The sequence below is a fragment of the Prunus persica genome, chromosome G8 (genome assembly GCF_000346465.2).
Source record: "Prunus persica cultivar Lovell chromosome G8, Prunus_persica_NCBIv2, whole genome shotgun sequence".
NCBI lineage: Eukaryota > Viridiplantae > Streptophyta > Magnoliopsida > Rosales > Rosaceae > Prunus > Prunus persica.
In genome coordinates this window covers 19,579,965-19,596,002 of record NC_034016.1, presented here as the reverse complement: position 1 = coordinate 19,596,002, position 16,038 = coordinate 19,579,965, and the positions used below count along the sequence as shown (strand labels likewise).

At 39.3% G+C, this 16,038-nt stretch overlaps 3 protein-coding genes across 3 annotated transcripts; 2 read left to right on the top strand and 1 right to left on the bottom strand.

Annotated features, from left to right (window-relative positions):
• On the bottom strand, positions 171 to 3,744 carry LOC18767716 (WD repeat-containing protein 26). The gene is made up of 4 exons (XM_007201097.2): positions 2,255 to 3,744; positions 2,027 to 2,128; positions 701 to 1,336; positions 171 to 597 (listed from the first exon to the last, which is right to left on the bottom strand). Exons 1-4 carry the CDS (start codon positions 2,972 to 2,974, stop codon positions 424 to 426), a joined length of 1,632 nt encoding a protein of 543 aa, XP_007201159.2. The 5' UTR covers positions 2,975 to 3,744; the 3' UTR covers positions 171 to 423.
• Positions 4,888 to 10,458, top strand: LOC18768242 (receptor-like serine/threonine-protein kinase ALE2). Its single transcript, XM_007201142.2, has 9 exons — positions 4,888 to 5,451; positions 5,601 to 5,684; positions 6,020 to 6,130; positions 6,210 to 6,308; positions 6,860 to 7,228; positions 7,310 to 7,570; positions 8,156 to 8,551; positions 8,747 to 8,987; positions 9,331 to 10,458. The coding sequence occupies exons 1-9, from the start codon at positions 5,388 to 5,390 to the stop codon at positions 10,043 to 10,045; spliced, it is 2,340 nt and encodes a 779-aa protein (XP_007201204.2). The 5' UTR covers positions 4,888 to 5,387; the 3' UTR covers positions 10,046 to 10,458.
• Positions 10,928 to 15,346, top strand: LOC18766262 (ribokinase). The gene is made up of 13 exons (XM_007200161.2): positions 10,928 to 11,110; positions 11,230 to 11,281; positions 11,378 to 11,467; positions 11,660 to 11,737; positions 11,837 to 11,911; positions 12,010 to 12,062; positions 12,279 to 12,429; positions 12,553 to 12,663; positions 13,113 to 13,239; positions 13,387 to 13,484; positions 14,159 to 14,297; positions 14,851 to 14,903; positions 15,019 to 15,346. The coding sequence occupies exons 1-13, from the start codon at positions 11,037 to 11,039 to the stop codon at positions 15,100 to 15,102; spliced, it is 1,185 nt and encodes a 394-aa protein (XP_007200223.2). The 5' UTR covers positions 10,928 to 11,036; the 3' UTR covers positions 15,103 to 15,346.

The following is a 16,038-nucleotide window of genomic DNA, read 5'->3' as shown; positions in this document are numbered from 1 at the left end:
CCCTCTCACTAGGAACAGTAGACTCATGTGCACGGCAAAAGTCCGGTCATGAGTTTGGCTCTTACCACTTCCGTGAGTAAAAACAAAACTCATACAACCAACCAACTTCTGGTCCAGTTGTATTTTCATACATTTGAACCCTCGAATCCATTGAGAAAGGAAAAACAAAAAAAACAAAGCTTGCAGATATTTAGCATAGCATGGCAATGGAAAAGTATTACTTCCAACATTATGTTTATGGTGACTAGCAAATGCTAGAGTCGGTGACAACCAGAAAAGGGTATCTAAAATGGAAATCTGTACCAAAATTTTCAAAAAAAAAAAAGGGTATTCACAAACTCAATAATGAATAAGAGATTGAAAATAACAAAAGCTATATACATAGGATGTGAAATTGGAGATACGATCCATTCAACTGAGCTTCTAAGGTTGAATCTTATTAGAAAGGCTAGATCCCCATATACGGATAGAATGATCATCACTCGCCGATGCCAGCAATTGAGGTCTCCTATGATTCCAACTCACACAGTTCACAGTCATTGAATGCCCACGCAAAACCTCAATTGGCCTATGATTTCGCCGGTTCCAGATGTATACCTAGAGAAGATAATGACTTTAACTTGTGAGGTTCCATTTGGTTCACTGGACAAGAATGATTTGTATCTCAGCATATGTATAGGCTCAAATTTGGGAAGCATACCTGTGCGTTCTCACTACCACTGGCAATGAATGTGCTATTCAATCCACCAAAGCAGGAGCGTATCACATACTTGCTCTGCTTGTGGCCCATATACTTCTGTGGCCTCACCCATTCACCAGCAACATCCCACATATGAATCTCCTGGCTATTCAGGTTGACAATAAAGAACTTACTATCTCCAGAAATTGAAAGGGATGTGATAGAATGGTCTTCAGAGATGACTCGTTCGGCATTTGTTCCCACGTTTAAAATCCGAATTTCTTTATCAGAGAAGATGCTGATAAGATTTTGCCCATCTGGTGTCACTGCAAGATCTAAAATCTTGGGCATCCTCATCCCTCTCCATGCTTTTAACTCATTGCCATCACAATCCCACATGTAGATGCCCTTTTCAGGGTCGGAACTGCCACACACAAGTCGCTTTGAGTCGGGAAACCAAGCACATGAGCTGACAATGAAGCCAGGATCCCCAAATGTATGCTTGCATGTACCTGTTTCAACATCCCATAGCTTGAGGACTTCAACATTTCCACATGTAAGCAACTTTGAGTCATCAGGGCTCCACGCTACAAAGGATACTGGATTGTGGTGACTCCGTAGGGTATGTTTTAATGTCACCCTACCATCCTCCGGCACCTGGCCCAGAATATCAGAACTAATGTTAGAAACCCTAGCACCTTGGAATCTTCCACCACTTGTATGCTAAGATGAAATTCCACAAAGCTCTATTGTAGTACAAAGATTACAAAATATTAAGGTGACATCCAAATTAGTGTCTTATTTTTGTCATTTGTTAGGATCCTATATGGTATATCGGTTTTGCATTTTAAAAGTTATATTAACATTAGAATTCTAACTTTGGGAACAATATAATTGCTTTTATTGCTTTACCAAAATTTATGACCGAACAGACAGCTCTTTGGATCGTGCATTCAAACACGTGGCATGATGCATTATATTCATGTAGCTTAAGAATAGATTCCTTCATGCATCTCTCTTACAAAACCAGAATAAACTATTTTTCATTTCCTCACAAATTTGATGAATTCTAAAAGCAGGATTTACTACTTATTGCAAAAGATTTTCTGCTTCCCATATTTTTTTTTTTCTAAATCTGCAGTAGTACTCAACTAAATTGTCTTGATTCCATATAATCTGTTTTGAGAGTTTAAGATTTTTACACATGCAGTGTCTAGAACACTAAAAGTATACCTAAAAGTAAGACATCCGACCATATAGGTTAATAAATTCATCTTCAAGAATGAACTTTAGCATGAAAGCAAAACATTCAATAACCAGAATAAATACTTATAAACTCTACGGTACCTTCCATATGATGGCTGTGCAATCGCTTGACGAAGAGGCTAAGTACTCCCCATCATTAGAAAATTGCACAAACCAAACTTCATTCTTATGCTCAGTCAAAATCTGCACCAATGAAAAACAAGTGCTCATGTGTATATCAGCCATCCAACAGAAGAACAACTGAGCCAAAAATGTAGAAACCTAATACTTAATTTTTCAAGACAGAAGCATTGTGGCCGGAAATCGCACCTGAACAGTCTCTGTAGGGATCTGATCCCTACTACAGGAATGGTCTGCATAAAGTGAAACTTCATCCGACAAATTATGATACATACATGACTCAATCTGGGACAAAACAGCAGTTTCAACCAGATGTTCCAATCTGTGCTCGGGCAGCGTAATTGGTGAAGGAAGCCATTTTTCCAATTCTTGCAACAGTTTTTTTCGCAATTCTCGAACAGCATTATCGTCTATCTTGCTCTGCTCCACTTCCTTCCAGGAAAGGATACTCCGAGCAAGGTTGTGAACCTTATCTCTGTCCACCTGTAAAGCTGACACCTCTTTCTGCAAAATGGCCACAGCCAATTTGTCATCCCCACAACTCAAATACTCCAAAAGGCACTGTTTGAACACAAGAAACAAAGCAGCAGCTCTTGTGTCATCGGTCAAATCCTTAATGGCATTAAGGGTATCAACACAACCATCCCAATTCCCGCTCGATATCTGTGATTCGAGCAATTGAAAATCATCGGATTTGCAGGAAATGCCAGACTCCAACTCCAAGCATGAGGCAGACTTCTCATATCCAATTGAATATAGGCATTGAATTAGTATTCTTACAAACTCGTGCTTCTTAATTAGACCTTTTGGGCCGAGCCTAGGCGATCCCTCCATTGGCAATGGAGTTTGGCGAAGAATCCTTCGAGGATTTGATGAACTTTCTAGCCTTTTATAATCAAATATCCCCATTTCTTCCACCAGCCATGATAACCCAAAGAGAAACAAATATTCTGCCAAGTGCCAAAGATTGGAGCTACTTTTCCAAATAAACCAGGAAAAACTTATGACAGAGAAAAATTCCAAATGACCAATTGCCAATTTTACTTTATTGCTCTGAAACCAAACACCCAAAACCTCCAATCTCGAATCCAAACAACAAACGGACTAAAAACGAACCAAAGTTCACATAATAATGTACCAGTACAATATAAGTCTCAATTCCCAATACGCCAAATGAAGTTGCAAACTTACCAAACTATCCCATCAGCCAAAAATACATAGAAAGTAACCCAACATCGCAGGTAGGCCTTAAATGATAATTGAAATAGATTCAGATAATATTGGTAACAATTGAAACGAACCCAGAACAGCTTAAAGCTGGAAGCCAATAACCATGGAGGCCAATACAACGTAAACCGCTGTGCCCAAGGAAAATATTGGCAAGAATTAGACGAACCCAGAAGAGCTTGGAGCTCTAAAAATATGAGAAAACGATAATTTATGCTTAAAAGGGCAGAACAGAGAGACGTCGATGTCTATGAAAAAAATGAGAGATTTGAGAATTGAAACAGAGGAGTGGCTGAGTAGCAGAGATTTTTGGCGGCGACGAAATTTGATGGTTGGAGAAGAATTAAACAATGAGTAATGGAATGGTGATGATGAGAAGTCGTGATGGATTGGAATGCCGAAATCAGTGAGTAACAGTCGATGCGATTCACAGAGTCGCTAACGAGATAAAAATACAGAGCAGATCTGTGTATCCTTAAAGTCTATCACGTCATACGCCGTCGTTTTCACAGCCAGCAACAGTTTTATCTTCTTATTTTAATCCCAACGAAAATAATAAACGGCATGTCGTCTATCTTCATAGCTACATTGAATTGAAACAATGTTTGGAAAATTCATTAATGTAGTAATCAAAATGTTTATGAGCTCAAAAGTATAGATGATGCATTATTTTACATGAACTACGATTTTGAAGCTCCCTGCTTGAAGAACAAAAGTGAGCTAAAAAAAATAACTCAACTCTATTTTTATGTTAAGTGTATTCTTAACATATCAGGGGCACATAAGTCTGAGAATCAAGGATTCGTTATTTTTTCGATGAGAATCCAGGGGAAACTCTCGGATCCAAAAAGAAAATCATATGGTGAAGGAGCTCCGAGTTTATGGAGATAAAAAAGAACTTTCTGGAAAAAGTAAGTTAATCACTAGTGTACGTCTAATTAGGTATTTTCATTATCACATATAATTGTTAGCGTTTCTCCTTTGTTTCACCTACCTCTTACAAATTGTAGTAAACTTGTTATTTGTTACAATATTGATCCTAAAACCAAAGTTAAATATTCCGTTAGTAACCATTTGTAAGTAACTACCATACTCAAGCCCTAAGTTAAAAGGTTTAAGTTATTCAAAAACTACAACGAAGTTTGAGAACTCAAAATGAAAATATATGAAGAAAAAAATTTGAAAAAATGGAGGTGGTGTGCAAGTGGATAATATGAGAGTGTGAAAATCGTATTCCTTATTTTAAAGGTATTTCCATATAAATAGGATGTTTACCTACCAATTCTATTTTAGATGAAGAGTTAGTTGAATCATTATAAAACATTTGACTGACATTTATCATCAAATTGAAATAAAATTAGAAAAAAGAGAGATTAAAGATTTAAAAAATGACTTTATAGTATGAATTTTGCCAAATATCCCCAATACTTTATGGCTAACAATAACACTTCGAAAACAGAAGCTAGGCAACGAAACGGCCGCGGAATTGGCGTTTGGTTAAAGTGGGCCCGTTCGAAACACAGTCGTCGTTCAATTTGGCGCGTGGATCAGACAGCCATCATTCAATTTTACCGAAACCAGTCTCGCTGGAGCTACGCACTCAACACTACTCTCTCACTCACTCACAGACAGCAGCAATAAAGTCCCTCACCTCACTCCTACTGTCTCCCTCAAACCTCCTCTTCTTCTTCTTCTTCTTCTTCCTCGTCAAGATCTCTCTCTCTCCCTCTCTCCCCTCCTCTCTCTAAAACACCCACATTCTCTCTCTATACATACACCCACCTACACCTCCCTACATACATCTCTCTTTTCTTCTAGATCTTTCGCCGCGTTTCATGGATCTACGCCCCCACTCACTCCCAGTACTCGCCTTGTCTTCTCTCTTCTAGGGTTTTAGTCGCCGCATGCATCACTCTTTACTCTTTTCGCTTTCGTTCTTAGCTTAACCATGCGATTCCTCGCTCCGAGCAAGCAATGCGATGGAGAAGCTCGCCGGAAACCTAGAAACCTCAGGCCACTATCCGGCCAGACTCTCGAGCTCCAAGGTGGCTGCTTCTGACGATGTTTTATGTGAATTTCGGTTCGGCGAGGGACAATGCGAACTCCGATTCTGCTTCTTCTTTTTACTCTCCTGCTCAGCTCGATTTTCTGTTGTTCAGGTATGTTTTGAGCTTTTTAAATTATACAGTGGTAGTCAAATAGTGCTTGGAGAATTTAGTTTATATGATTTTAATAGCTTAATTCTTCGGTTTATGCTCGATAAGTGACGGTTTCTCAAGAAAACTAACGTCCCTGTTTATTATTTCAGGGAATTTGTCTTTAAAGATTTACTTGTCTCCTTCTCAATTGCCAAACCACCCATTATCTATGAAAGATTTCTCAATGGAACGCGGTAAGGGTGCTAATCTTTTTGTATAATCCATTTGCCAGGCTCGACCTTCATCTGCACAATTTTTGTTCGATATTAAAATCTATTGAAATATGTTGTCATGGATATGGAAACAAACTTCTTGAGCGGATATATTGTTGTTGTACACTAGAATAACTCCTGTTGAACATACATATTGTCATCAAATGAGCATTCTTTGAGGAAGCCAATCGCATAGCTCTATTTGTGCATATTTGGTGTCTTCACCGATGTTTTAGTTCCCCTCATGTTAAAGTTACTTCCTTTGATAGCTATGCATATATCTCTTAACCAATTTGGGCTTGTCCTACCATTTGCAGCAAGGTCGATTCTGATGAGTTTGGCCTTTGGTTCATCAAAACTACCCAAAACACGGGCAATCAAGCCTTCTTCGGGATCCCTGCCACCTGCACCTTCTCCAATTTATCTAGGTATGTATTCCCTTCAAAATATGAATACATGGATGTTCCACTCGCTGGTATTGCAGTGATGTTAAGTTCTCAATTTCAGGTCCTAGAAGTTCTCCCTCACCAAGACGTGGTCATCATAGTCATCATCATGTGAGAGCGAAACCCCATGTTGTTACTCCAGCACCATCAAAAGACCCAGGTAAATAATATGGGGTTTATGATTTGTCATGATGTAGTCAATGCCAGGTTCACTCATCTTTTACAACATCCAAACAATCTGTAGATGTTTAGTTGAGATTGATGAATTTCCAAAAATGTTGTTTAATTTCTATTATGACTGGGATGGGGTGGCCAAGAACTATTAATTTGGGTAGTTGGATATCACTTGCTTTTTCTGAAAATAAATTCGACCAACTAATCTTCTAGTCGCATATAAAATCACTCCTCTGCTGAGGCAAGTTGAATGTTTTAATTTTACCATTTAGTCAATAAGAAAGAAAGTAATGGCCTGTTAAGTTTACGTGTTTTGGAAGATGAGTTTGAGGCTTTACCTTCCCCACTATGGGTTGGAGTTGCAGCTGGAAACTTTTTTAGCACAGCTGCTGCTAGAAAAGCGGGACTTGGGTTCATGGAATTCCCAAAATTTTGTTAATTTAACTATGGTCGTGAAAATGTATTTTACCTCAGATTATTGTTTTTCTTGGCAAGTACCTTGCCAGTTTACTTCTATAATGATGGTGCTTCTGGCAGGTTGCGATCAAATCTGTGTGGAGCCACTTACTGCATCTCCATTTGGTTCACCTTGTGGTTGTGTTTTTCCCATGAAAGTCAGACTTTTACTGGATATAGCTCCGTATGCTATTTTTCCTGTAATGAGTGAGCTAGAGATTGAGGTTGCCGAAGGCACGTATCTGGCACAAAGCCAAGTGAAAATAATGGGTGCAAGTGCGGATAGTCAAAATCAAGGAAGAACAGTAGTGGATATTAACTTGGTTCCACTAGGAGAGAAGTTTGATAATACCACTGCAATACTGACGTACGATAGATTTCGGCATAAGAAAGTCCCTCTAAATATGACTCTTTTTGGAAATTATGAAGTGGTATACATTAGTTATCCTGGTACTGTCCTCAATTCTCCTACTTCTGTTTTCGCTTCCTTTCATTGTTGTTTGTGGTTGAGACTGAAAAAGTCATTAACAGGGATCGCTTCTTCACCACCATACGAGTATTTCAAGGGGAATGGTCCAGCTGGAAGTGCTGGAGATCTCCCCATCACCGCAGATTTTCCCAGCAAGAACCAGAGGATGAATATTAGAACAATTGTAATCATTGCTCTGTCTGCATTTGTACTCCTGTTGGTTCTCATTGGGGCAATCTGGATCTTTGTGAAATGGAAGAGAGTTGGAAGACCATCTAGTGCTGTTGGTCCTGCATTCACATCTTCTGTTCACAAAAGATCTGGTAAGTATGTGGCTTTTTAGTGTTCTCTTGTGTTTCTTGTGCACAATTGTGAGTAAATCCATACATGCATGCATAAATGTATAAACCCTCACATACATGCATGAAATCAACAAATTTCAATTTTAACGATAAAATAGCTATACTTGCACAAAGTTTCCCTGCAAGTCCAGTTACCTCAAATCTTGACATTTATCTCTTTTTTCTTCCCATATATCATGTTATGTTGGGAACACTTTTATGTTTGAGGGCCGGGGTTCAGGACCCCTTTCATGCCAAAGAAAAAACTATTGTATGTTTGGAACATCAGTTTTGGAGAACTGGACCACCAAAGTACCATGAATTGGGGTATGCAAGCCAGATCATGGTCCTCATGTGGTGGGATCTGGTAACTCATGTTCTGATATGTAGAGTTTGTCATACAGAAAAGACTTCTACTGCATTCATTGTCTTTGTTTTTGTTGCTTTCTCAATTTGATACTCTTTTATGAACATTGAATTTCAATCTGGACAATTTAGTTAATTGTTCACACAGTTCCATATTAAACATACTGGAGACTGAGTGATTGATCTATTCGTGTAATTCAGGTATTGGGTCTATCTTATCAAGTAGTATTGCAAGCTCCACTTCAGTGTCCCTAATGTCCACCATGGCTACAAGTATTCTCTCTGTCAAAACATTTCCACTTGCTGAGCTTGAGAAAGCAACGAATAAGTTCAGTTCCCAAAGGGTTTTGGGAGAAGGGGGATTTGGACGTGTTTACCATGGAATTATGGAAGATGGGACTGAAGTTGCAGTCAAAGTGCTTACAAGGGATAATCAGAATCAGAATGGAGACCGTGAATTCATTGCAGAAGTTGAGATGCTAAGCCGATTACATCACCGCAATCTGGTGAAATTGATAGGCATATGTATTGAAGGGCGCACCCGCAGCTTGGTATATGAGCTTGTTCACAATGGGAGTGTTGAGTCCCACTTGCACGGTATATTTTCCCTGTCAACTTTGGTCTCTTTCAACTTGAAGTTATTTTCCCGAATTAGAATTAGCTCTCCCACTCGCCTCAACTAGCAATTTAATTTACCTTCTCTTGAAAGACTTTTCATATTTTTTGTTTTGTTTTTGGGGGGATAGAAACAACCTTAAAGCCCAATATTTATATGTTATGGTTGTTTTTCAGGGGTTGACAAGAAAAAGGGACCTCTTGACTGGGATGCACGGATGAAGATTGCCCTTGGGGCAGCAAGAGGATTAGCCTATCTCCACGAAGATTCTAATCCTCGTGTTATTCACCGAGATTTTAAGGCTAGTAACGTTTTGCTGGAAGCTGACTTCACACCCAAGGTATCAGATTTTGGGTTGGCTAGGGAAGCAACTGAGGGAAGTCATCATATCTCAACAAGGGTCATGGGAACTTTTGGGTAAGCACGGTTGTTTAAGCTGTTACTAATCAGGATTTACAGATCTTTTAAACTGTGATTTGGATCCAATATTTCTTTTTAGGCTTCTAGAGCATAAACCTAATTTGCTATATGGCGCCATAGTACACTAGAAATTGGGAACCTTTAATGAATGATAAGGATGATTAGTGAATGGATTTAATTAGATTTTTCGGCCATAAGAATTGAAATTCTCCTCTGTCCAGATATATATAAAGTTTATAATATATGATGAAAATTGAAAATTTGAAATAATGTTTGCTTCAATAGTTTTCTGTCTGAGCAACATTTCAACTATTCTCTTGATCAAATTGCTGGATTACAGGTATGTTGCCCCAGAATATGCAATGACAGGGCACCTACTTGTCAAGAGTGATGTTTATAGTTATGGAGTCGTGCTGCTGGAACTTCTCTCTGGAAGGAAGCCTGTTGACATGGCCCACCCTCCTGGCCAGGAGAATTTAGTAACTTGGGCACGACCACTGCTAACCAGCAGAGAAGGTTTGCAGCAGTTGGTGGATCCTGCCTTGGCTGGAACCTATGACTTTGATGACATGGCTAAAGTGGCAGCCATTGCTTCCATGTGCGTTCACCCTGAGGTGACTCACAGGCCTTTTATGGGTGAAGTGGTGCAGGCTCTAAAGCTCATATACAATGATACGGATGAGACTGGTGGGGATTGCTATAGTCAAAAGGAGTCTTCCGTCCCGGACTCTGAATTCAAAGGTGATCTTGCTCCTTCTGATAGCAGTTGGTGGAACGCCGGCGGACTCACTCCCCGGTTAAATTACGGGCAGACCTCTTCGTTCATTACAATGGAGTATAGTTCTGGGCCACTTGAAGATATGGAAAACAGACCGTTTTCAACTTCAAGTTTGGTGGGGGATGAGATATCTTTACCAATTAGACATGGCAATAGGTCAGGGCCATTGAGAACAGTCCGGAGCAAGCCAGCATTCTACAGAGTAAGAGGAAGTAGGAGTGAGCATGGGGGACTCCTTTCGAGATGTGCTCGGAATGATGATGGCTTCTGGGTTTGAAGTTTGTTAATTTTATTTTTGAATTTTGTACAGTTAAAAAAGGACTGGGGCTTTTAAGTAAAGCCATCACTTGTAGTTTAGGAATTGGAAAATCCTCCGGAGTCCATGTCGGAGGATGAGAGGAAGAGAGAGAGAGAGGACAATGGCTTCTAATTTTGGAATTCTTGATTCATTCACATACGAGTTGGATGGAGATATGTAAGTTGAATAGTCTCCGTGTGTATTATAACGTCCCCTTAAGTTCAATGCCTTATTGATTGACATTGTTACCCTTTATATTTGTTGGGCTGAGAGTCATCTTCTTCTTGTAGCCAGATATAACTTATCTGATTCAAACACTTGTTAGCTTCTGTTAATTTGTACGGACAGTTTATGGATGTTAAAAGCTACCTAGCCTATGCTTTTTGTTTTCTTCATTTGCTTGGTTTCTATAATGTCATATTATTCAGAATTCAAATAGAACTAACAATTATTTTTTATCAACAATTGTCGGACTTGATGAACTAGTCTTTAATTGTGTATCTATATAATTTGAACACAATTCTATCCAAGTTCTACTAGTTTACAATTCTTTTTTATCAATAATGGTCGTACTTGAGATTTAAACACAAGACTTTCTCCAACAAAATAGAGATTGAGTGCTAAATCCCTAAACTCATTGTTGGCTTCCTCCTCAAACTCATTATCGGTAACCTCCTTCAACAAAATAAAGACTGAGTGCTCATTGTTAGCCACCTACTTAAACTTATTATTGGTGCTCATTGTTACTAGATGTTTAAAATTATTAGTGGTTATTGCAAATTGCAATTAAAAGACAATGACTTTAAATTTCATTAAAAAAATTCCCTCGTAGCAGTGGCATTATGGCATAGGTAAGAAGACTAAATTTAACTCTTTACCAATCTAGACCTCCTAGACCTGATATCTATGATAAAGCCAAAGGCACCATCCACCGAATCTTCTCTTTTCTTCAACTGTAACAACAGAAAAGATGCTCTCTCTTTACCCAACTGCCAATGCCACTTCCCTCAGCTCACCAACCACCTTCTCACCTCGCTCAACCAGGTCTCCTCCTCCTCTTTTTCTAACCACACCTTCTCCTTTCAATTTTTCCATTAACAAAACAAAATCATACATCTTTCAACCATTCATTTCAAATTCTAACAACCAAGTTTGAGTTTCAGGTTCAGAATGTCGCACGGTTCTCTTCCCCCTCTCCCCGAAAACCGAATCGTCGTAGGTTCAGCTATATCAATTACATTCTTCTCATTATAATCCATACAATTATGCTCATAAATACTTGCTAATTATGCTTTTATACAATTATGGCAGCTCAGCGTCGGCACGGTGGTCGTCGATTTCTTGGCCGCCGTGGCCTCTTACCCTAATCCGGACGACAAAATCAGAACCACCAGCTTAAAGGTAAACTTAATTTATCCAATTAAATTTACGCCATTGTTACTCGAACGTGAGTTCACTCAGTAACTCGGTTGTTTGTGTGCAATTTTTTCAAATGAAAGATTTGTTATTTATTTTTATTGTTGATAAATTGTTGTTAACACATAAATGATGCTGTGGATTAGCTTTGATAATTAGTTTTGATTGGTTTCTTAGGTTCAAGGAGGTGGAAACGCGGGTAATGCTTTAATTTGTGCAGCTCGTTTGGGCTTAAGTCCGAGACTGATTTCCAAGGTCTTTAATTTTAACCCTTTTATTTTGAATTTTCTTTCCCCGGAAGGAAACTTGGTTGTTTGATTTTGGTAGCTTGTTTTATGCATTTTGAAATGATAGGTTGCAAATGATACACAAGGCAGGGGCATACTGGAGGAGCTACAAGCCGACGGCGTAGATACTTCTTCTGTTGTGGTAAGCTTCAGAGGGAAAGCCGTTTGTAATCTTTAAGAATAGGACTTGACTGCTATGTAATCTGAATATTGCTTTCATTTTTGGACTCATTTTTCCAGGTTTCCGAGGAGGGTAATTCACCATTTACCTACATTATTGTTGACAATGAAACGTGAGGAACTTCGCTTTTATGTGTTATTCTCTCTCCCCCCTCCCCCCCAACACCAAGCATACACAACCTTGTATTAGCTGACTTTATTGTTTAACCCATAATATTTTCTTGTTCCTACATTCTGAATCTGATCTAATGCAGTGATAGAGGGCAGTGGAATAACTTTTTCCCCAATCTTTGTGTTTCAATTTTGATAAACTGTTAGTGACATTCCAGGAAAACTCGCACTTGTATTCATACTCCAGGATATCCTCCCATGATACCAAGCGACCTTTCCCAAACAAGTTTATCATCTGCATTGGATGGAGCAAGAGTGCTTTATTTAGATGGACGAATACATGAAACTGCTTTACTTGTTGCACAGGAGGTAACTGTTATCTTCCAGTTTCTTGTGTTAAACTTCTTGCTGTTAAGTGTATCTTTACGTAGTTTTCCAAGAAAATTAGTTATTAACTAAAGAGAGTAAATCAGCATAATTGGATTCTCACAGGCTGCTCGCAAGTATGTACCTATATTAGTTGAAGGTGAACGGATAAGAGAAGGGCTGGATGATCTTCTAAAACTAGCTGATTATGCTATATGCTCAGCGAAATTTCCACAGGCAAGTCAATTGTTCTTCTATGAACTACTATATCTAGAAGGAAATTAGGACATGTTTTTCCAACTTAAATATTTTGTCAGCTTCTTACTTTTGGTTTCTAAACCCCTCAAAACTGGAGATAAGACTTTGATTTGCTTCTTATCTGTTTCCAAACAATTTTCAGCCGAAAATAGCCGGTAAAGGAACCATTGTTTTGGATATGCAAATAAGAGGTTTCCTCAAGCACTGCTCTTCTTATACCCTGTATTTCTATTACTTACTTAGTCTAACCATCTGGTGGATATATTTTGCACTCAATATGCATGCTAATGTGATTGCTGTGATTTTACAATTAACTTAGATCACATTTAGACACACTTTTTGCCCTTCATTTTTCGCTTGGATCTCTTGGTCTAAGTTTAAGGCCCAAGGTCATTTATGTGGGACACAACGCATATCTTGTCTTACAGGCATGGACAGAAGCAGCATCCGTTCCGAGTGCTCTTGTTTCGATTCTTGTGAGATTGCCAAAGATTAAATTTGTGATTGTGACATTGGGTGAAGATGGATGCATAATGCTTGAGAGAAGTGTGGATGGTAAGTATGCAACTGTCCAGGGATTATTGAGGAGGAAAACGATATGAAACATAGGGCCTGAGTTGTGGCTTGCAATGTTGTAAACATAGTCTGTTTTATCTGATTTGAAAAATTTACAGGTTTTCATTGAAACTCTGTTTCTGGCAGAGGCTCCTCAGACAGAAGAAATGGATGTTGATAGCTTGCTAGAATTGCTGAAGCAGAGAAAAGATGATAACATTGCTATCCCGACATGTGTTTCATCGGTAAGGAACCTCAATGGTTAAGAGGTTTTGAAATAATTTAGTCAGAGACAAGTTAGAAGTGAACTATTTTCCCTTGATTTTTAAAGTATTTAGATAGTCCGTTTCACCGCCCTCTCCCATGAGTCTTGATGAAATTCACGGCAACCCTCAATCCTTCTACACAGTTTTGAGGATTGCATCTTGGGTTTACAACTTGGGATCTCATCCACACGTCCTGAATATTTGCTAGCCTCAGGAGCATAAGTAATAACTAGAAAATCTTTCCATCGTTTGATTATATAATTTTTACATTAGTTATCAATTTGAAAAGAAACCATTACCAAATAAAAGTTGGTCCTAACAAGATGACGAAGTCCGGCCACATCTTAAGCTGGGAATATGAGGTGTCCTGAAATAACCAAAGTGAAGCACAAGACCTGTGTTGTTGTAGAGATGAAATCCATTTAACCGTAGGAAGATGGTAAAGGGGAAATTTAGTTTGACACAAGAAACATGTCACATTTCATGCAACATTGGCTAGGGTGCCTTTTTCTTTAGATCGCAAACTTGAGTGAAGTGTGGAACATCAGTTTTTTTTTGTATTTCTTTTTAGAGTCTTAACTGGAGACTGAAAAAAATACTGAATAATTGTAGTAGCTACTAATTTGTAAGTTTTCCCATTGTAATCATTTCAGCCTCTGACAAAATTGAGAGCCAACGGAGTAGGGACGGTTTGTGGGAGGTTGTTTGTGGGAACAGCTGAGAAAGTACCACCCTCAGAACTTCAAGATACAACAGGTGCTGGAGATAGTTTTATCGGAGCAGTTCTCTATGGTATGTTTAATCCCTCAACTCATCTCACACTCTCTCTCTCTCTCTCTCTCCTCCCCCCCTCCCCCCCACCCCACCCCTCGCACACACAGATCATTTTGTCAATTTTTGTTTTTGGTTGTTTATTGCCTGGAAAGGTACCTTTTCAATCATTAAGCAGAAAAAAGGTGTCTTCTTAATGTAGTATATATTTGTTTAGTTTTGACTTTTGAGAGGTTGCAACATTGTTCATTCGTAAAATCCCTACCGACCATTATCCAAACATGAGGGCTCAGATCAGTTCAGTTTAATGTTACTTTGTGAGAGAGTGGGGTTGTGGTTGGGCTAGTCTACAAGCATGGCTGACTAACTAGATAAATTTAATAATCATCTTAGTGTATATCATGTGAGCACTCGAGTTCAACCAACATTTGGATTGACTATTTGCAGAGGATAGGCCTTAGGTCACAAAATGTCTCATGCTTGTTTGATTTTATAAAGTTGAATTTAGATGTTGAAGCAAATTCCTACTTTTTGTTCTTTTATTTCATTCATGGGATTTCTGATTTTATTGTAGCTATTTGCTCCAACATGCCGCCAGAGAAAATGCTGCCATTTGCTGCTCAAGTGGTAAGTAGACATGTTTCTGCTAAATGGCCAATTGTTATGATGTGGTAGGATTTTGCAACATAGATTTGTTCATGACTTTTTTTGTTTTGTTTTGCTTGTGTGATTTTGATTGCAGGCAGCTAGCTGCTGTAGGGCTTTTGGAGCTCGAACTGGTCTTCCACACCGCACAGATGCACGCCTGGCATCATTTTTATCCTAAAAATTCCCAGGAGGTCCTACATGATTGGCATAGTTAACTGGAAGGGTGAAATTTTAGCCTAGAAATTAAGCTATTTCCTCTCATGAGTTATTAATTTTGTAAACTACTGTCTTGGCGTAGAAGATTTCCCTGTAATGGGCAGACAATTTGATAAGCGTATCTCCTCATTCCAGTGATTCTGTACCAACTGTTTATGGCAAGTAGATAGGGAATTCCGATTTTGCCTGATCAACAAGCTTCAACATTCCAAGTCATTTGGTCCCCAACCTTCCTCCCAGTCTACATTGTCTACTGCTGGATCCTCATCACGCTTTGACTTGACGCCGACTGACGACTAGGAGCCTCTTCCACCTGACCTTCAATCTAACAAAATTCAACTTCAACTTCAACCCTCTTTATATACATTGGCCTTCCACTCGCTTCCCAATCTTGGAGGCAAGCCGAGTCTTTAACTCTGTCAAGTTGTTCCGTTACTGGCTTCATCTGTACCTCCATCCTCTGAAGCGTGTCTTTTAATTCTTGACCCCGTCGCGGCCTTGCATGGCTGTCACTCGCAACCACAAGTTCCCCGTCACAACTTTCACAGTGGAAGCAGGACCCATCGTCCTCCATAGACATCAGGTACAGCGTATCCAAACTGCTGTATCTTTTCCTACAGTGAGGGTTAGGACACACATATTCCTCATACTGTGCAGCCTGTACCTAACGACGTCGTACATCTGGGCATAGTCCGGACAAGAGTAAGCTGTCCCTCCCCTTCGATCTCTGCCGACCAGTTTTTCCTTCTCAAGAAACTGCAGAGTGGAACGAAGTTTCCTTGGGGGCAGTTTCAACTCCCCGGCCAAATCTTCTTTTCTCACCCATTGTCGTCTTGACAGCACACCGAGCACCACCACGGTGAGTCCCGTGTCGTCGTTGGCGGCCCGACCGGTCTTC